The 23,075-nt window shown below is 35.1% G+C and overlaps 1 protein-coding gene across 1 annotated transcript in view; it reads left to right on the top strand.

Annotated features, from left to right (window-relative positions):
• Window positions 1-23,075, top strand: part of LOC110018402 (protein OPAQUE1-like) — a 98,465-nt gene that overhangs the window by 8,829 nt on the left and 66,561 nt on the right. The window contains exons 4-7 of the mRNA XM_020715703.1: window positions 7,773-7,918; window positions 8,000-8,156; window positions 8,275-8,333; window positions 19,286-19,442. Of these exons, the coding sequence (XP_020571362.1) occupies window positions 7,773-7,918; window positions 8,000-8,156; window positions 8,275-8,333; window positions 19,286-19,442 (519 nt within the window). The remainder of the gene's footprint in view (window positions 1-7,772; window positions 7,919-7,999; window positions 8,157-8,274; window positions 8,334-19,285; window positions 19,443-23,075) is intronic.

Below are 23,075 nucleotides of genomic sequence, written 5' to 3'. Positions count from 1 at the left end.
AAAAAGAAAACAACCCGGAAAAAGGGGGGTTATCAAAAAATCACAAAAAAAAAAAAAAAGTTGGATAAATGGATGTTTCCTTAAAAATATAAACCTGATGGAAGCGTAAAAAGATATAAAGACGAGTTAGAAGCTAAATGATATGACTAGACTTTTAAAATACACTACCATTAAGTATATCATCAAGAGGGAGCAACTTTGTATTAGTTCCATGTTGAATCTCATGGAACTAATACAAATGAGGCTAAAAAATTAATAAATAAATAAGCTAAAAATACAAATATGGAGATTCATTTTCTCCTTCTTTTAAAAATGAATAATCTTTATGTTTTATTATCTTTGTTTGCTAACTTTGGATGTTCAATGCATCAAGAAAATGTAACAAATACTTTCTTACATGGTGATGTGAAGGAGAGGTTTATGTCGATATCCATTTGGGTTCAATGAGTCATTCTTGAAGTACCAAGTATGTATGTGAAAAGGCATGATTCTGTTTGAAACACTCATCAAGGGCATGATTTGAGCTTTGCTTTGAATGGTATTAAAAAAGTCAACGAGTCCACACACTTTTTATAAAACACTTGATTGATGGAAGAGTTGCAATTGTTATAATTTATGTTGATGATATAATTGTGACCCGTGATGACAGTGAACAAAAGAGCAACTTAGGAAAAAATTTATTGCAAAACTTGAAATCAACAAGCTCATTAAGCTTAATTATTTTCTAGGCATAGAAGTGATCATAGTTCAACAAAGAAATGCTTTAAATCATACGAGATAAAAACATGTGAAATCTTAAAACGTGAAGGTTTTGTTAAATCTGGCTGGGTGAGATCATTTTGTTTGAATATCAATTTTATGTTATTGCATATTATTAGGATGAAACTTTATAACATTGAGCAAGATAACAAGCGGTTTTTCCAAGATCAAGAGCTTAATTTGAGTTAAGAGAAATAGCACAAGGATTTATTGAACTCCTATTGTTAAAAATTATATTAGGGGGTTAGATTCATGAATGCTTTACTTTGAATGGTATTAAAAAAGTCAACGAGTCCACACGCTTTGCTTTGAATGGTATTAAAAAAGTCAACGAGTCCACACACTTTTTATAAAACACTTGATTGATGGAAGAGTTGCAATTGTTATAATTTATGTTGATGATATAATTGTGACCCGTGATGACAGTGAACAAAAGAGCAACTTAGGAAAAAATTTATTGCAAAACTTGAAATCAACAAGCTCATTAAGCTTAATTATTTTCTAGGCATAGAAGTGATCATAGTTCAACAAAGAAATGCTTTAAATCATACGAGATAAAAACATGTGAAATCTTAAAACGTGAAGGTTTTGTTAAATCTGGCTGGGTGAGATCATTTTGTTTGAATATCAATTTTATGTTATTGCATATTATTAGGATGAAACTTTATAACATTGAGCAAGATAACAAGCGGTTTTTCCAAGATCAAGAGCTTAATTTGAGTTAAGAGAAATAGCACAAGGATTTATTGAACTCCTATTGTTAAAAATTATATTAGGGGGTTACACAAATAAGGAGGAACCTATCATGTAATTCTATGATAACAAGTCTGTCATTAACATTGCCCATGATTTTATCCAACATGATTAGCCAAAACTATGGAGCTTGACATGGATTTCATAAATAAATAACATGAAAAGGTTTGATTTGCTCTTATTATATCCCAATGTGTAGCTAACTCATTGATATATTCACAAGGGACTTTGCAAACCTTTTCTTTACCATTTAGTTTGAGGGTGAGAATGTTTTAGATTTGACTTATCTCTTGGAACCATACATATGCATGTGTTATATATGTAAATATCAAATTTTAGGTGTTATATATGTAAATACATGAGAATTGTGTGGTATTGATGTAATGTGTGGTATTGATGTAAATGCCCCTAGATTTAATGTAAATATGGGTGATAGCGTCCCAGTCCTAGAATTGTATAGATTTTTAAAATGAGTTGCGTAAAACTTTGTATATTTATCTATATTTTTATTGTACAAATAGGCTTTTTTGCAATTTCTTTATATAGAACTTACTATTGGATTAGAGCTTGGATCAAATGAAATTATATGATCGTCTATCAACAATGACTAGAAAAGTATTAACGGATTTAATTTAAAATAATTATGCTAGTGGTGGCTTTGTGAAGGGCATTGCATATTTCTCAGTTTCCTTATCTTGCTTAATATAATTCAAATAAAGATTATCAATTTGGTCACCAAAATGTTGTGCATGGGTTGTTTCTTTTCTTTGCAATTCATCGAGTCAATGAGTTAATTGCTTTAACTTAAAAGGTAATTGTCTCAAGAATAGATTTTTACATCACAACAACATCAACAACAAGCCTTTATCACGCTAAGTGGGGTCGGCTAGATGAATCCTTTTTCCTTATTGCGTTCTATTCAGTGTAATATTTTCATTTAATTCTAATAGATTAAGATCATTTTTTATACAATATGCCCAAGTCTTTCTAGGCTTACCTCTGCCTTTCTTAACATAAGTTAAATCTAAAACATCTATTCTCCCTATCGGATCATTAGATGGTCGACGTTTAATGTGACCAAACCATCTAAGACGACTCTCTCTAATTTTGTCCGATACTGGACTACACCATTCATATCGCAAATATATTTATTTTGCATTTTGTGTCTTATGTGTAAAGCCACTCATCCGCCAAAGCATTCTCATCTCTATCTCGACAACACTTAACTTAGTTTTATGTTTCTCTTTTAAAGGACAACATTCAGCACATTCAACGCCATAGAACATCGCAGTTTTCACCACCAACTTATAAAATTTCTTTTAAGTTTGAGTAGTACTTTTCTATCACACAATAGACCCGAAGCATTCCTCCACTTCAGCAAACCTATTTGAATTCTAGTAATAACATCCCATCTATATCACCATCATTTTGAACAATAGATCCGAGATATGTAAAGCGTTCACAGCTTCTAATAATTTGATCACTCATTAGAGCTACTACTACTAAAATTACATTCCATGTATTCAGTTTTAGTTCTACTCAAACGAAGGCCTTTAGACCCCAATGTAGACCTCCATAATGCAAGTTTTCCCTTAGCTTTTTCTCTAGTCTTATCCACAAGAAGGATATCGTAAGTTTTTCCTTAGCTTTTTCTATAGTCTTATCCACAAGAAGGATATCATTAGCGGAAAACATACACCAAGGTACATCTTCCTGTAATTGTTCAGTAAGAGCATCTATAACTAAAGAAAAAAGATATGGGCTTAAACACGATCCTTGATGTAAACCAACTGAAATAAGAAAATATTTGGTGAATCCTCTTTCTGTTCGAACACAAGTAATAACCATGGTATACATATCTTCAATGACTTGAATATAAGATTTCTTCTCTAGAACTGTCCAAAGAATATCTCATGGGACGTCATCGTAAGCTTTTTCTAAATCAATAAAAAATATATGTAGATCCTCTTTATTCTATCTGTACTACTCCATCAGACCTCTCAATAAATGTATAACATCCATGGTAGACTTGCCCAACATAAATCCAAATTGATTATGAGAAATCTTTGTAATACGTCTTAACCTATGTTCAATAACCCTCTCTCATAATTTTGAAGTATGACACAACAACTTAATTCCTCTATAATTTGCGCACTTATGTGCATCCCCTTTATTCTTAAAAATAGAGACCAAAAGAATGTTTCTCCACTCCTCAGACATCTTCTAGTTTTAAAATAATATTAAAGAGTTTAGGAAGCTAAGAAATGTTTAAATCTTCTAAATATTTCTGTTTAAATCTCCTAAATATTTCCATACTTTAATTGGGATATCATCAGATCCTATAGACTTTTCACCATTGGTTTTCTCTAAAGCCTCCTCAACTTATTTTTTACTAATGTGACAGAAAAAATGAAATATTTTATTATTAATAATGATATTAAGATCACTAATGTCGATCGTATTTTCATAAAATTCTTTGAAAATTTTATCAAAATAACTCATCTACCTATGTTGAATATATTTTTCTAAGAAAAACACTTTGATTTTCATCTTTAATGTATTTTACTTGAGTTAAATCTTTATTTTTTTCTCTTTGTTTAACTAATTTATACATATATTATTCACTCTTTTGTATTTAAGCTATTATAAATATCACTAAAGTCAAAATTTTTAACGTCACAGATTGTTCTCTCACTCTCTATAGGTCATTTTATATTTTTTCTAGTTCTCCAAGCTTTTACATTTAAACCAATCTTTTTAACTTATCTTTTTATGTTTTATCTTTTATTGCACATTATCATTCAACCACAAACTATTTTTATTTATAGGAACTTATCTTTTGCCACTTGTTTAATAGTGTTTGTTACTTTATCCCACATAGAATTTGCTTCTTTATGAACATTCCAAATCTTAAAATCTGAAAGTTTACTCATAAAAATAATTTTATTTATGTCTTTCAGGTGCACCCATCTAATTATATGACAATAATTTATAGTATTCTTTATTTTACAACTCTTCATATTAAAATCCAAAACTAATAATCGATGCTGAGTACTTAAATCCTCAATTGGAATGACCTTACATTCTATACATTCTCGACGACCTCTTCTACTCATAAGAAAATAATCAATTTGTGTTTTATTAGATCTATTCTTATAAGAAATAAATATGCTCATCTCTTTTTTTTGAATAAAATATTATTTATAATAAAATCATATGCTACAATGAAATCTAATATGACTCTATCTTCTTCATTAATCATTCCAAAATCATAGCCACCATGAATATCTCTAACATCTTCCACCACTCTACCAACATGTACATTTAAATCCCCTTCAATAAAAATTCTTTCTTAAAAATGTATCATTTTTATTAATTCTTCTAAGTCATTCCGAACCTACTTGAGGAACATAAGCAATTATAACATTAAAAATCTTAGATCAATAACAATCTTTAGGACTATTTATACCAAAGTTTAGGTCTTTATAACAATAACTCTTCTTTATAATTACACCTACACCATTTCTAGTGCTACTCTTACCTGAATACCAAAGTTTAAAATCTAAGTTATCAATTTCTTTAGCCTTTTCTCAAACTCTTTTAGCTTCCCGAGTACATAAGTTATTTATCTTTTTACGAATCATAATATCAACTAATTCCATTAATTTACTTGTGAGGTACCTATATTCCATAATTCTATCCTAATATTAGATTTATGGACTAACTTCTTTACCCGCATCCGTCCTTAATGTGGGTACCCCTACTTTTTTGACACTATACCCAAGTGCCGGTCTAGCGATCCTTGCATGCTTTTCGCTGTATTCAGACCATACAACGTGTCGCTTCCAGGGAACCCCCTAGCGTTTACACAACGATCAAAATGTTTTATGTCATGGTTTTTCGACAAATTTTAAGTTGGTTGTCGACTACCTAAATAAATTTTTGTCTATGTAAAAAGAAGTTATATCCTTTGTATATAATGCATTCATGCATATTAATGTTTATATAACACATACATGCATGCATGTATTTTTGTAAGGAATGGGTTTTCCTTAACTCTGAGTCACCATCCTTTTTAAATTTGTTTCTGGGAAGGACTTAGTTATTCCTTAAAAGTTTTTAATGCAGGATAATCTATTAAATATTCCAATGCACAAATTTAGTTGGAATTGAATCATAAGCTTGCGATCTGGTATATAGATCAATTACTCCAGTAACATTCATCTCTAAATTATTCATTTGAACAAATTGTTTTATTAAATTTAAGTAGAATTTACTCAAAAGCTGTCTGGGATGAATTGTGGTTTTTGCAGTTAATTACATTTGTTGTTCCAGGCCTTTTATTGTAGTGTGATATTCATTTTAGCACTTTGATTTACACATTTTTTAACTTCATTTGATTGTTTTTGAGGTTAAGCAAGCTTATAATTGTTTGCTTTATTCCAACCAATTGGGGTTGCTTTATTAACTTCTCCTTTTTCATTTGTTACTTTTTTTTATGTTGAATGAGGTCTTAAAATAGTATTTGTGAATCATTTTAAACACTTGCATCTATGTTAGAGTAGGTATATTCTTTCTCTTTCCTAATCCTCAACACCATTTCATCATTAACCCGTTTAATTGATTCAATTTCCACTTTTTCCTGTGCATGTTCAAGTCAATTAAACCTATTTTCAATTATTATTTCTTCTCTCCAACTTTTCAAAAAAATATAATCATACCTTAGCTGATCATTCCAAAATTAACAAACTTGATTCGTCCATCTTGACATTCTCTTTTTTGCCATGCAAAACTTAGGTGTTAATAATTTTTTGGGAAATTTCCATGCATAAGACAAAATTCGGATGTATTTATATTGTATCGAGAATGGAGCTTCATTAATATATAACAACAAAAACATGCCTTTCTCCCACTAAGTGGGGTCAATTATATGAATCCTTTTTCTCCAGGTGTCCTCTTGCGTGTCATAATTTCACTTAATTCTATTATATTAAGATCGTTTTTTATACGACATGCCCAAGTCTTTTTAGGTCCAGGTCTACCTTTCTTAACATAAGTCAAATCTAAAACCTCTACTCTCCTGATTGGGTCATCAAATGGTCGACGCATATTGTGACCAAACCATCTATAGCGATTCTCTCTAATCTTGTCTTGCCACTGGAGCTACCCCAACAAGTCAAATCTAAAACCTCTACTCTCTAATCTTGTCTTGCCACTGGAGCTACCCCAACCCTTTCACAAATATATTCATTTCACATTTTGTCTCTAATTGTAAAACCACTCATCCACTTGAGCATTCTCATTTCAACAACACCTAACTTAATTTTATGCTTCTATTTTTATAGGCCAACATTCTGCGCCATAAAGCGTTGCATTTCCACCACTATCTTATAATTTTTCCTTCAAGTCTAAGCGGTATTTTTCTATCACACAATAGTCCGATGCATTCCTTCACTTCAGCCATCCGACTAATAACAACCCCATCAATATCACCTTCACTGTGAACAATATACCCGAGCTTCGTTAACTAGATGCAAGAAATTTTAATAATAGAACTTTGAGATATAATGTGAGAATTAAAGTGCTGCTTAAATGAAAATTGATTAGCAATGCTTCTTTCAGAATATAATGATGAGTTAATTGGAAGTTTTCAATGTGAGCCTGTCTTGGCCAATCGAGTTAAACGAAGAACTTAAAACTCTTAGTTAGATTGTTCACTCGCTGATATTTTAAGTTAAATTGTCCCGCTTCATTAACAATGTGGCTTCAAGCACAATGATGTAGGACAGTTTCCTAGGATTTGTGAAAAACTTGCCTTAGGTGGTCTTTAACAACTACACCATCTCTTTCTATACCATTGCATGTTCAATAATTGCTTGCTTTCCCCATTCATTTTGAACACACAATTTTGTTGTTTCCTTGCAACTCTTTTAAACCGCTTATCTCATTTTAAAATTTATTTGTTTTACCATTGCATGTTCAATAATTGCTTGCTTGCCCCATTCATTTTGAACACACAATTTTTTTGTTTCCTTGCAACTCTCTTAAACCGCTTATCTCATTTTAAAATTTATTTGTTTTACAATAACATATTCTTGGTGCAGTTTCTTGCAAGTCTCTTGCAAAAGCATATGGGGTAAAGTCTACATCTTCTTTGCATGAGTTTATTTAGGTTGAAAAGCAACAAATAGCTTTTGTTGTCTTTCCCACTGATGTTCTTACTTGTTTTTACTGTGATTGCTTGACATTTTTTTTTATAGACATATACAGGAAGCATATTGATAGCTGTAAATCCATTCAAGATGCTTCCTCATTTATACAATGAACATATGATGGAGCAATACAAAGGTATTCGGTTTGGAGAATTGAGCCCACATGTTTTTGCTGTAGCTGATGCGTCATACAGGTGTGTAACGTTGCATGTCCCTTTTCAGCCTCTATTATGTGATGTATGGCCAGCTATTGATAGCTCATTTCCTTGCTTTAGAGCGATGATGTGTGAAGGTAGAAGTCAGTCCATTTTGGTTAGTGGAGAAAGTGGTGCTGGGAAGACTGAGACAACAAAGCTGATCATGCAATATTTAACATTTGTTGGTGGTCGAGCAGCTTTTGATGACCGTTCAGTGGAGCAACAAGTGCTTGAGGTATGCTATTCTACCATTTCTAGAAGATGATGTGCGATGGTGCATTGCTACTGGTTTTTAGGATGTGATTGTGCTCTTTTATCTGTATTTGTGACCTTTTTGGGCGTTATTGTTCCAGTCAAATCCACTTTTGGAAGCATTTGGCAATGCAAGGACTATTCGAAATGATAACTCAAGGTGATTTGATTGTCTTCTTTTATTTGAAGTTACTGGGGCGTTTTAATCTGCTAAACTGCTCATTTGCTTATGTTTTGTTTGATTCTCTGAACCTTTTTGCTGAATGTATCAAGGAAGTTAAAAAATTTAAAACAAATATACTTTCATGTGATACTCGAGGAAGCTCAAACCACAGTAGGAATAGAAATAGTATTGCTAAAATTCAAGAAGGTTACAACCAAGATTCGTTAAAATAGGAAATAAACGACAAACAAACACAAACACACCCTAGGGCAAGGACAAGGGTGGTGACTGATGACTGAACAACATTTGTGAAAGGGAGATGGTGTTACTGCAGCCGTGGGATGGAGCATGGACGGTGGAGAGCTGGGAGGCTGTTGTGGTGGTAGAGGAATTTGTGAGGGCCGACTGTAGGGAGGTTGGCTGTGGGGAAGAGGGCAGGACACAGGAAGGTGGCAATTGAACCGGGCGGGCGGGGGTGGCGCTTCCTCCTATTGTTCGGAAATTCCAAGTCCAAGGGGTTGGCCGGTCCTTCCCTATCAACTAAACCGGTTTAGGACACACCGGTTTAGTAGGGGAGGAAAACCCCCGTGTCATCATGGTTAACATAAAATGGATTTTGAGACTTCGTATATCACATGAAAACTACTGATTTATGGAAATTGGCGACAGTCCAAGTATCTGTGTTGGCAACCCAAAGCTTTTTTTGTTTCCATTTTCTTGTGTGAAACAGGAAATCTGGTGTGTTTATAGATTTGTTTTCTTTGAAATTCAAGAAGAAATAACAAAGATGAACTGATTAGGATTTATAAATTCCTCCTATAAATAATGGATGGTTGAAGCGGGTCGGCTACATAAAAAGAGTTAACGAGAAGAATTGATTTTTTCGTTCTTCACAAATTGTTCCACTTCTATTCTCACCTTTCATCATTGTATCAAAGCAGGTTTATTTGCAATCCTGCTATGCCACTGCTGCTTTCCATTGGATTTATTTAGTTTATCCATTGAGCTTCCGGTGCTGTTTCTTTGTTGCCTGGAATTTTTTGCATTGTTGGCATTTTATTATACCAGCTGAACTTTTCGTTGGATACTTTACTTCTGTATCATTACAAGTTTTTAATTTTCTTTATGTTGACTAAATACAGTGACCCTTTTTCCTCTCATATTTGCTTTTCTTGTAATTAGTCTTCAATCTTCATTATTGGTTTATTTATCCTCCAACCTTTATTGTTTGTCTAGAGCTGGGTTCAGGAGTCTTCAAAAGCCTTTTTTTGGGTAAACATTTGTCTAAATTGACTTCTTTTTTATTCATCTTTTTTAAAATGTCAGAAACTTTTGAAAGTAGTTGGTTAGTTCAAGAATCATTATTGAATCTATTTAACATTCATCAAATGGGGGCCTTCAAAGTACTACTTTATATAGTGTTTGAAAGAAACTGTATTGATAGTCACAAATTCTGAAGATATTTCTTTAGTGGTGAGGTAAGCCATATCTTGAAGACCCAAAATTCATTGCTTGAGGAAGTATATGCAAGTAGACATTAGTTAAATTTTAAATGTTCCTTGCTACTCAGTAAATGTGGGAAACCATTTGTCAATTTATTTCAAGATTTTGCCTTGATCTTGGAAATCAAGATGAGGATATTAACAGGTTTTTGAAAAGGATGAAGAAGGTATACATTTTGTCACAGAATGATATAATCTAATGAAGATTTTTTGGCTTGATGCAGACCACTTTCTAAATGTCAACATGAAGTTCAATGATGATGTTGTAATGCTAAAGAAATTTCTGGAAAGGGAGATAATATTCTAATTCATGTCTGGTGGGAATGTTGGATTTGATTAGATTCTAATTTAAGTGCATGGAAAAAAGTGGCCAGCATCTCTCAATGCAATTGTTGTCTTAATTTGTGCAGAGGGATGGAGAAGTGTGTTGTTTTACTCCTAGAGCATATATTTAATGACCGATGACAACAAAGTGCAAAGATGATTAGATATAGGGCAATAAATTAGAGACACCAGATTTCTGGTGTAAGAAACAATCTTGTGTAGTACATCTTGAAAATAGTCACAACATACACAGGGTAGTTGTTTCATGTTTTGCTGGAGAGTCAATATTTTCATTAAGAATGAAGGATTTTGTGGGCAAAAATCAAGCCAACTTTACAAATTGTAATGTGCTTTCATGAAGATGGGAACCTTAATAATGAAGAAATTACAGAAGTCTGAAATTTTCTTAATTTTTTTATCCCATTTATACACGCTTTAATTTAATTTTGTTAGAAACTTTTGTCATGCTTTTTGGCTCCACTGATTCTAGATTTGGTAACACTTTGATTATAGATGTTGAACTTATAAGTCATTATCAGTCATGTTCATCACCTACAACTTGTCCTGGTAACAAAAAATCACGATTGCAGATGAGTCATGTATAATTGTAGATGGTAAAGTAACAATAAATATTAACTTATTGTTTCCATTAATTTTGTATTTTGAAAAGTTATCCCCCAATCATATATTCATTAATAAAACCACCACAAACTTGAATCACAAAATAACTATTTTTCCATATTGTGCTTTTCTGGGTTAAGGTGGGCGGTGGCTGATTGATTTGTTAGAGAAAGGAATTGAATCTACATATTTGATAAAATGAATATTGACAAAGAAAACTAACTATCCTAGTCTTACTCTGAAAAACCTCACTTCACAATCAGTCAAGATTTGGCATTGTCATCTATGATTAGAACTTCTTTTTGATCTTCTTAAAATATATTCCCTTTCTATTTATAAAATTTTTGATGTTAATAATTCCACTTTGATGCTTGTGTATTGGGAAACTTCATAGAGCATTTTGTCCATCAATTCTTGTTAGATATTGCTGTCTTTATTCCTTGATACATGCTAATATTTTTGTGTTAATGGGTTTATCATTTATTTGTGATGCATTAGAACTAATTGATTATTTTCCAAGAAGAAAAAGAAAAAAATTGAATTGAGTAGCATCTTTCTTATCATTCATACATTGATTTCTACTCAATTTTGGATTTTCTATGAACTAGATTTGACAATTCCAAAGATTATTTTTCTATTACATTCTCATCAAAGGCAGGGATTATTCATGAATTCTCCTGTGCCCAATAAAATGAAATGGATGAATGGAAAACTATACTATGCTGTCTTTCGTATATTATTGTTTTAAAGTAATATTCCTAAGATTCTTTTGGGGTGCAACCACCCCATCTACCATGTTCTTAATACGTATGCTTAAATTTAGAGTTTGTGTGTAAAATTTAGCAATTCTCTCCAAATTACATATATATTTTGACAAATCTGAGGAAATTTTCTTTTAAATATTAGGCTGTCTTCTTCATGCTTATTCATATTTACAGTAGAGGTAAATTTGATCCACGTGCGTATTTGTTGTTTGCTTCCTCATAAAAAAGGGATATAATTATTATCACTAAAGTATTATGAAAGTTTTTATTTCTATAAAAATAAACCAGACTTTTCAAGCTCTTGTCGTGGGAGGAAACATTGAAGGAAAATGAATCTCTTAGCTCGATAATTTTCTTGTTATCAATTACCAATCTTCATTATATCCATTATTCACTAATAAAAATGCTCATGAATTCATTTATGAAACTTTCTAAAAAAATATTCATGAATTTACTCTGAAAAATTTTCTTTAAATCATTCTTAAAATTCCTTGATAAAATAGTCTCGTAATTGCCTTAAAAAATGTCCATACTGAAAAAGTGATAATTGCACTAAATGTTGCCACGTCAATATTTTTACACATGAAGGAAAACTTTAATTTCTAGGCCAGAGCAAATTTAAGGTCTGAATAGATATTGAACCCATTTCCGCTTCTGCTTTGGATAATTTTGTTTATATTGATATAAATACTAACTTAGATTTGCTTATTGCTAATACAAGAAAGACCAAAACTTGCAAAGAACATGTTATCTATCTCATTTTATATATTTTCATTGATTAACCTCTCTTTGACAGTTTTTATTGTTAAAATTAACTCCATAAATGTTCCTCAAAATCTGCAAGACGCAACTAAGGTTAAGAATTAGGAATAAGCTATGTGAGAGGCAATAAGTACACTAAAAAGAATTGTGTATGGAAATTTTGACTTCATTTTTAATGTGACTGACAAACTTCTTCCTACTACTTTTCTTAGCTCTTAGGATCCACTCCCAAACTTAGGTTTCCCTTTTAATGTGCTCCAGGTGATTTTCTTATTGCCTTCTTTGAATTTCTAACTTTACAACAAACCTAGGTCAAGTCCTTGCCTTAACTTGGGCTTTATCATCTCAAATGAAGTTGGTGAATCAATGGTAAGGTCTTGGTGAAATTTGGAGATTAAATTAAATCCATGCTCACTTAGGGTCTGTTTGGGGCAGCTGTTGATTATTTATAATCTGCTGATAAGTAGATTAGTTTGATAATCTACAGATTATCAGAATAAGCCGGCTTGCTGTTTGTAACAGCTTATTCATAACAGCTTACTGACGGCTGTTGTTGGATATATAACTATTCTGCTCTTATTTGGTTAAGCTGTTTGCAATAGAACTGTATGAGTATAAAAATAGATAAAACAGACCCCGCAAATCATTCATTAACCTCACTATGTCAACAATAACTATGTTTTGAAGGGAAAGTGGACAACCCATAGCAAGAACTTTCAGTTTCAATGCATTTACATATCTACTCTCAGTGTCAATGCATTTACATATCTACACTTAAACTTTATAACACCCAAAACTTTCATATCACATAGCCAAAAGAAAGAGCCATCATCAATAAAAATCTTCAGGACAGAGTTCAAGATTCAAAACAAGAAGCAATCCCTAGCCATACCAAAATATTTTTAGAACCCTTTTAGGTGGAAATGGAACAAATAATCATAAAAAAAAAATAAAAAGAACTTCCTCAGAGAAGTTTAAAAAATGCGAATCCAGGAGCCTTTGTGATCCAAAAATGAGAATCCAGAAGTCCTTGAAAAATGCGAATCCAAAAATGTTTATAGTGATTCAATTCTCTTCGATTCTCTTTGATCCTCTTCTCCACGAAAAGCTGACCCTTTGAGCTGCAATCCTGTTCGGATCCCGCCGAGCTTCGCGAGAGAAGGGCAGAGGGGACGCGGAAGGTCAGAGGGGATCAGAATCTGGATGTAGGAATTGACGATCGTGGGAAGCAGAAGTGCAGAGGGGATCGAGACGGAGGAATCAGCGACTGAAGGTTTTTGTTTCGCGAGAGAAGGGCAGATGGGACGCGAACGAGATCGAGATGGGGCGCTTTCGCTTAATAGTCTCGAAAGAGAAGCGGAAAGCGGGATGGCAGGTGCGTCCCCGAATAACGAACGATCCGCGTCTGACGATTTTCTACCGCGATACAAACGTGCGAAACAAACTCTCTGACCGCAGTAATAAGCTGCCCCAAACGGGCACTTAGGCCCAAGTTAACACTTGGGTGAGCCTATGAAACCTATAAGTCTAGTCAAGTTAAACCAAGCCAAAGGCCTTGTAGGACTCCTTCTAGATACCCTAGGCTTCTTTCTAAACTTGTCCGTGAAGTAAGGTTTTTTAATCTTGTTTGACTAAGTTAACCTATAGTGAACTTACGGGGATCACCAAAATCAAGTATGGATAGTCCAAGCCCATCAACTTCGTTAATATTTGATTGCCAGTTTTAATCTATTTATGCATTGCTGTTCTTTTAATCTTGTTTGAGCTTAGTCATTTTTATACTTTATCTTCTTCTTTAAGTATTGCTAATAATCTTTTAAAGCACAAATATAAACATTGCGCGATATAGACATGGGGACCTGGTATGCCATATGACCTAATATTTTCTTTTATAATTTATTAATATAAAATATTTAACAATCACGTTTCAAAATTTCATCAATTATATTTAATTGTGAACAACAGGAACATTAGCATCAATTTTAAAATATCAATATGGAAATGGTATAGTAGTCGAATTAAAATATGACCATGTTGATGCATCGCTAATTAAGCCCAACACAATCGATGCAATGTTCATCATTACCAATATGATCAATGCGCTCTTTAATGATACTTTCATCATCTTCGAGAAGAAAAGTGTAATTGATGGCTTATAAATAAAAAGATCAACAACTTAAAGCATTTAGATATCATTCTTTGCGGGGAATGTTTCCATTAGTGTCCTTTGGTTTTTTATTGAGTATATTAGAAGATTCTTTTATATAGAAGATGAAGATTAGTTTGTGTAAATGCATAGCCTTTATAATATTTAGGAGTGATTTTACTCATTTTAATTGTATTGATGAATAAATATGATTTCCACATGACATGATGAGTAACATGGTTGTATTAACTATTTGTAAGATGAACTTTATTACCTGTAGGTCATTAAGAGCAAATCTTTTGCTAAGCCTTTTTATTCGTTGCACCTCGTGAAGTTATGGAGTCATGTTCTATAAAAGAATCACAAAGTCCGAAGTAGGTCCTAAGCGTTAAATTCACCATTAATCTTTCTTTAATGATTGGAAACAATCTTTTTAAACATGTATTGCACTTTTTGATATTTTTTATGTCTTTGTGTGGATCAACACAATTTGAAGTATTTATATCTACTAGTATTTTGCGTATGAATTGTTCTCTCAATGTTTCACTTATCAAACAAAGGGTGTCAAAGTCTATGGTTTGATTGTGATTAGTTGGTTTATAGGTTTTGTGGCTCCTTTTATGGAACATATTAAAGATACACTTATTATCTCCCATGCAGATTTTTTTGATTAAATGGGCTTTTGATGCATGTCATTCGAGAGGGAGTTGAGATTGGTCTGATCCACATTGTATTGGAAAATAGTTCATAAGCTTGATTTTGCTATCTTAGGTTTCAGTTTTTGCTGTTTCTGATTTTAGATTTCTGCCTCTGGCCATACCTCCCTTTCTAAAACTGTTTTCGACGGTGAGAAGGTGCTCTAGCTGTAACTCGTTCGAGGTGATGACATTCTCTAAGGATCCGAATGCTGCTTTGGCTACAGCTTATACCTGTAGGGATATCTATCATTCCTAACGCTCCTCCACAGGATCCCAGCTTAATTCTGTAGGGATATCTATCATTCCTAACGCTCCTCCACAGTCCCCTTTCTCTATTTCGGGCCGCTAGCCCCAATTCCCTGCATTGCTTTCAGCTGCCCGCCACCCAAACCTCCACCTGCAGCCATCCAAGTCCTCAACCATCCAGCATTGCCGCCCAACCTTCCATTCATGTTTCTCCCTGCTGTAACCTGTAGCTAGCCCTCCTCTTCCAATTGCTCCGTACAGTAACCTGCAAAAACCTCTTCTCTTCCACACCCGACTTCTCACTCCACCAAGCCGATCAACCTTCTCTTTGTATTTAACCGCAACTACCCTTTCCTCCCTACTACTCAACCGCTAAGTTCACCTTAGCCCAATTGGGGTCTATGTGTTGCGTTCATTGTAGTTATGTCCTAATGTTGTTGTGTTTGTGTCGTTAATTTCTTTTCTCAAGTGTTGTTATTGTAACTTGTTTGAATTTTATAATTAATATTGTATTTATTTTGTTGTTTGGATTAACTCCGATATCATGTGGTATCAGAGTCAGTCTAATTCTACTCTTATTATAGGGTTTTCTAGCATCGGCCTCACCCCATTCATAAAATTTTTTTTTACCTATTCCCAAATTTTATCGAAACTTTGACTTAACCCTGATTTCTTCTCACTTATTTTCAAAATCAATAGCCTTAAATCAATTTTTTATACCCCATGTCACCTCCCAACTTTAAACTCTAGCCATGCTACTAAGGAGATACTTGCCCGAGCCTATCCGGAAAGAGATGAAATGAGAGATTCGTCGACTTCAGCGGAGGTTTGCACACATTGAGGATGAAACCCATGGTGGACTTACGCTCGTTGGTGTCAGGAGAAAGTCAAAGAGATGAAAAAGATGAGAATTTCAACTCCTTCCATAATGAAGATTTCAATGATGAAGAAAAGGACACAATGCATTGCAATGCAATATTAGAGGAAGCCGCGAGAGGATTTTTTGAATGGAGGACACATGGACTACAAAATAAAGTTGGATCTATTAGTGTTTGATGGAGGTATAATCCAAACGACTTTTTCAAATGATTACAATTAGTTGAGCGGATCTTTGAGTACAAAAAGGTGCCAAAAGATAGAAGGGTGAAACTTGCGGCTATCAAATTGAGAAAAAGTGGCTCTTTATGATGGGACAACTTGAAGAGAGAAGACATTGATAAGATTACCAAGTGGAAAAGTTGCAGAAGGCGTTGCAGAGAAAATACCTACCTTTTTACTACCGTTCGAATATGTTTCTGAGACTCCACCATCTGCAGCAGGGAGACATATCTGTGAAAAAGTTTATAGCGCAGTTTGACCAGCTGTAGATGAAGTGTGATTTGGTCGAGCCAAAGCAACACACCATAACCAGTTATTTGGGGGGTCTGAAGCCCGTTATTTGTAATGTGGTGCAGCTACATCCTTATTGGTCACTTGGAGATATTCAGATCTTAGCATTGAAACTGGAAAGACAATGAAAATAGGGCAGGCAATCAACACTAGCTAGACAACCACCCATAGTTGGACAATAGCAGGATCACGCCTTAGGAAGTTGAGAAAATTGATTCAGATAAGGATATAGCCACTCCCAATGAGAAAAAGCCAGAGAAGAGTAGCATGCCTACTACAGCTCCGCTAGAAAAAATTTCAGATACCACTGATTTGGGCAGATCCCCTCCAGTTGCTCCACGAGTCGAGTTGTGCCTTTTACCTAGCAGGGCGTTGTGGAGGAGGTTAGCGATGAGGAGACAAGTAAGAATAGGGTGAGGTGCATCATCTTCCACCAGATGAATGTGAGATGGTCGTGGTTCGACAGGTCCTACAGCATATGATACGAGAGATTTATAGTGGCTTTCTCACAATATATTCTACACTCTTTGCACTGTGAATGTGAATTTGTGCTGTCTCATTATTAATGGAGGGAGCAGTAAGGACGTGGTTTCTACACAGATGGAGTAGTTGGCCCTTTTGAGTCAGAGGCACTCCAATACGTATTATCTTACGTTGTTGAAGAAAGAGAATAGCATCAGGATTGACTGGAGTAGTTGGCCCTTTTGACTCAGAGGCACTCCAATACGTATTATCTGACGTTGTTGAAGAAAGAGAATAGCATCAGGATTGACCCGAGGTGCCTAGTGGTGCTTTTGATTAGGAGCCGGTTGCAGGATCAGGTGTTGTGTGAAGTGGTACCAATGGATGCCTGCCATTTGTTGTTGGACCGATCACAACAATTTGACTGCAGGACTCAACACGACGGATATACAAACACCTACTCCACCAAGGATAAGGTGCGCATCATCCTTCTCTCTTTGACTTTAACTAAGGATAAGGTGCGCATCATCCTTCTCTCTTTGACTGAGCCCACGATCATAGGTGCCCTTACCAACACGACAACATCGGTGGGATAAGTTTTGGTGAAAAAAAAAAGATGATAGGACGAAGACTCTGGCTCCAGACACGAGACAATAACGACAGAGAGCATTTCAGGATATCATGATCGATAACTCTCCACCAGGTCCATCACCACTCTGGGAGGTTTAGGCTATCCTCACTTCAGTTCTAGTTGAGCTAACTTTGGGCTATTTTGAGAGGATTCGACTGTCACGCAGGCCCGACTTAGATCAATAGTGAGCCCCCAAAAGAGTGGATTGATATTGAAGCATGCTCACAAGTTGAGAAAACTCCTCTGGTACTTTGGGGGGTAGTGCGTTCGCCTGTGGAATCCAGGTGCTTTCCGTACCACAGTAGAAGTTCCTTCAGCTCTAGGAGATTACAACGACTCCGACGCTCATAATGGGCAGACATAAGATTCAACGAATGAGGTTAAAGCTCCCCAACACTAGGAGACTGAAGCGGGTCTTGCTTGGCCTGAACTGGCGATTTAATAATAGGGATGGACTAAGTCCAGCAGGGAGGCTGGATCAGCTAGTTCTTGTAAGGGTAGAGGCTGCCGCCTCACCCGATCTAGTTATTATAAATATGTTGTTTGCTATCTTATGGTTTAGTTTTTGTTGTCTCTAATTTCAGATTTCTCCCTTCAAGTTTTCCTCTATGCCTAGGTCCTTATTGGATGGTGAGAAGGTACTCCAACTATAACACGTTTGACGTGGTGATCTTCTCCAACGATCTCGGTGGTACTCCGACTGTAGCTCGATCCTGCGGGGATATCTATCTTTCCCAATTCCTCTCCGCAATCTCCCTTTCTTGCTTTTAGCTGCCCTACACCTGCAGCCGCTCAAGTCCTTAAGCCATCCAATATTGCCGCTCAACATACCCTTCCTGTTTCTTCCCGCAGTAACCTGCAACAAGCCCTCCTCTTCGGATTTCTCCGTACCATAACTTGCAGCAACCTCTTCTCTCCCAATCCCCCTTCCTATGCCACCTAGCTGATCAGACTTCCTGTGTGAACTTAAACGCAGCCACCCCCTCCTCCCTGCTACTGAACCGCCACCTTCGCCTTAGCCCTAGTTAGGATTTATGTGTTGTGTCCTTTGTTGTTATGTCCTAGTGTTGCTGTGTTTTTTTCATTAATTCCTGATTTCAAGAGTCATCATTGTAACCAATTTGAATTTCAGAATTAATGTTGCATTTCTTTTGAGGTTTGGTTTAACTCAGGTATCAATTTGTGTGTTTCCTAATCATTCAAGTATAATGGTTGTTTCAAAGTACTGGATATACATCCATCCCACCATGGACACTTGCTTAGTTAATTGCAACTTGCACTATTTTGATGCTTCGTGATATTGTACTACTGGTTCTCTTGTACTGATGCATTTCAACTATTTTTTTTTTTTTCACAGAATTGCGGATGAGTTTGAATGCTAATACTTGTTTTTCTTGTGTGAAGTCGTTTTGGAAAATTTGTAGAAATCCAGTTTAACGCAAATGGTAGGATATCTGGTGCTGCAATTAGAACTTATCTTTTGGAGAGATCTCGTGTTGTTCAAATTAGTGACCGGGAAAGAAACTACCACTGTTTTTATCAGCTTTGTGCGTCAGGAAAGGTAGATGCTGATTAAATATGAATTTTTATAATGCCTTTACACTTGCATTTTATTTTGCATTTGAGCGCCTCTGAAATGATGTTGGGTTTTTGAAGTTTTGTTAGTTATTAAACGTTTTTTTGTTAACCTCTCAGTTTAATTTCTGATATGTTTATCTTATTTTTCGTATCTGATAATGTTATATCAATGACATAGAATAGTAATACGATGTATGGCATAACCATGCAGCTTTGCTTGGTTATATTCTTCTGACATTATGCAAATAACCTTAATTATGTTCCTTGGACTTTCTGTCGTTTATTTGGATGTTTTTATCATAGTATATGAGTAGGCTCCCGCGGTAATGTTAGAAGATACATTTTTGTAAACATTAGAGCATCATTTTTTTTCCCTTTCTACAATGTTTTTTTTTTCTCACTTTATAGGGTGTGCTCTTCCTTTCATCTCATTTTATTTTGGTGGGAAAGAAATGTCTCCTTTTTGTAGTTCTTTTCTGATCAAATTGATTTTCTTGTTATGCTCTTGGATAATATTTCATTTTTTCGCTAGTCATTTTCGAGCTTTTATTAGTTTTAGCACTATTGCCATAATCCTACGTGCTTCTCTCCTTCATGTCTTTTTCTTCTCTTCCATTAATCTGTGTGGGTGTGTAAATACATAGATGCATATATTCACACGTAAACTAAATTAGTCTACATGTAAGCATAAGCTCACACTTACTGCATTATAGGGCTACCACATGGTACAATTTTGATTTTGATTTTGAATTTTTCAAATACGTTAATCCTGTCTATCATATCGGACATTTCATACTTTCAAACTCAAATATAATAAATGTTGAACTTTAAATTTTAAAGTTTTGAATTTGATAAGCCATTCAATCACCAACCATCAGATTATGAAATCCTTACCTTTAAATTTGAATATAAGAGAAGTAATTTAAATTTTAAAACAAATATTTCAAATAATTTTTAACTATCGCATTATGCATGCCATTATTTTTAGAACTGAATTGAAAGTAAAAATTATTACTGTTTTGTCTTTTTTAATTGATATATGTTAATGTTTTTATTTAATGCTAATTACAAATATGTTTTTTATCTTATAAATTTAAAATTTTAATTTACTTTTATAAATAAATTATAATTAAATTTATTTGCTTAACCTTTAATCCTATTATACATAAACACTTAGCATAACCTTTATTATTTTTATCATCCCTTGTAACACAAAGTATTCTGCAGTAAAAGTCACACACATATAAAGGCTAATATATTAAAAGGAAATAAGGATACATATAGATTGTGTGAAAGGGCTCAAACATGACACCCTTCCCCCAAGATAACCATCACATACAAATTATTCCAAAAAAAGATAAAATACAGATAATTACAAGAGACCTAAAGAAAAAAAGTAAAAAAATGCCAAAAAAACGTAGTATCAGATAGCTAGAGAGCGACCCAATTTTGCTTTCTCTCTACCTTTAGTTCTGGAAAGGAGCCAGCTAATAAATTGATAAGATGAGTGCCATTGCCAGTAGTGACCAAAGTATCATCTAATAAGTTTCCAAGCTCATTTCCAAGCTCGAGTCGGCCTCCAGTTTTCTTCCTCCTGGAATAGACCTGCCATTCCTCATCTCGTGTCATACATGTGTAGGATGTTGAACATTAGAAATAACTGCTTGAAGATTGGCTCGTCTGATCAGTGGATTAGTCTAAAGCGTGTCAAATCAAAGAAGCATTCTCGTGTGTCTTGGCATGTAAGTGAGTTTTCTTCAATAACAGTGATAGTGAGCGGTATAAGCACTTTTGGATCTGTTCTTGTAATATGATGTTCTTTATCAGGAACTGCGATGTTGGGTACGGTATAAACACTTTTGGATCTGTTCTTGTAGTATGCTGTTCTTCATCAGGAACTGCGATGTTGGGTAGAGAATTGATTTGCACATTCTCAGCAGGGATGGTAGGTGCCTGATCTTTAGCGATATCCTTAGCAGGGATGGTAGGTGCCTGATCTTTAGCGATATCTAAAACCTGTACTGTGGTAGCTTTCTCTTCAGATGGAGCAGATATGTCCAGAGTAGTGGGATTAGATCCATTCTTATTCACTTGATCTTTAGATTTCAAATTAGGATGAAACTTATGACATTTATCAAGTGTATGCCCAAACATCTTATAATAAGAACAGTAAGATGGTCTATAAAGTGTATGCCCAAACATATTATAATAAGAACAGTAAGACGGTCTATACTCCATGACGATTTGTTGCCAATATCCATTATGAGTTGTGCCCAACCAGACTTCAGTAACAACAGGTAAAATAATATCTCTTTTCACAAGTATTCTGGACACAGAAGGTCTTGTTAGGTTGAAAGTCGGGAGATCTAGCTTCATAGGGTCCCCTAGTATGACGTCCCCAAGTATGACCTTGATAGAGTAAAGAACCTGATGATGAAAAAAGTGCAGCTTGAAACCTGGTAGACTGAACCATACCGATATAGTAGGAGGTTCATGATTGGGGTTAAAATCAGGAGACCACTTGAGTAGCTTCATTGATTTACCAGCAATGCTGAGGCATTTTTTTGAAGAAAATCCCAGTGTAGTCTTCAGCCGCGGTTAATTGAATCAATACATATCTCCAATCCATGAGCTCAACTTTCCACTTTTCTGCTAATTTGAGATCATCAAAATTTTAACCACGATTAATTGAATCAATACATATCTCCAATCAAAGAGCCCAACTTTCCACTTTTCTGCTAATTTGAGATCTTCAAAACTTTTCCTGATAACTTCCATAGGTGGGTGCCCCCACGGAAATTTTTCAATAAGAGCAAACTTGAATTTGTCGGTCAGGGTTGAAATTTCTAACTCCGAGAAAAAGTGTGCTACTTTCCCACTTGTCCTACTTGCATTCTTAATAAATGAGTATTCACCTGTACCATCACGATATTTCTTATAACTTGAGGGGAAAACAACTGCTGTCTCCATTTGAGGATTACCCACCACATGGGCAAAGGAGGCTTTGCCAAGTTCAACTGTAGAAGAAGGAAGCTCCATCACAACAATTAGAAGCTCTTCCAAGTCAGTCAGAGCGCAGGAATGACGTGCCGAAGACGGTCAGGAACCGATGAGACCAAACGCCCGATGCTGTCGAGTTGAGTCAAGAAGAAGACAAAGGAGGAAGACGAGCACTCGAGACGAAGGAGGAAGATGAAACCGTGACCTCTTCTCGTCTTCCATGAGATGTGAATTTGCGAAATCGAACGGAGACGACTCTGTTGGCTTCGAATGTCGCAGACGGAAGACAAAGGAGGAAGACGAGCACTCGAGACAAAGGAGGAAGATGAAGCCGTGACCTCTTCTCGTCTTCCGTGAGATGTGAATTGGCGAAATCGAATGGAGACGACTCTGTTGGCTTCGAATGTCGCAGACCCGAGCCGCAGTCGACGTCGAAGCAGCACGAGCCGACGACGATGGAGAGGACAGAGAATGGAGAGGACAAGAGACAACGCCGGAGAAGGTCTTATGCGATAAGGGTTGCTAGGGTTCGACATGGGTCGAAACCCTAGCAGTGCCGAGCGTGGGAGACGACATCGTCTTCTCCTGTTATAAAGGAAAAAAAATAATATATATA

Source organism: Phalaenopsis equestris, unplaced genomic scaffold (genome assembly GCF_001263595.1).
Source record: "Phalaenopsis equestris unplaced genomic scaffold, ASM126359v1 Scaffold000021, whole genome shotgun sequence".
NCBI lineage: Eukaryota > Viridiplantae > Streptophyta > Magnoliopsida > Asparagales > Orchidaceae > Phalaenopsis > Phalaenopsis equestris.
This window is presented reverse-complemented; position numbering and strand designations above follow the sequence as displayed.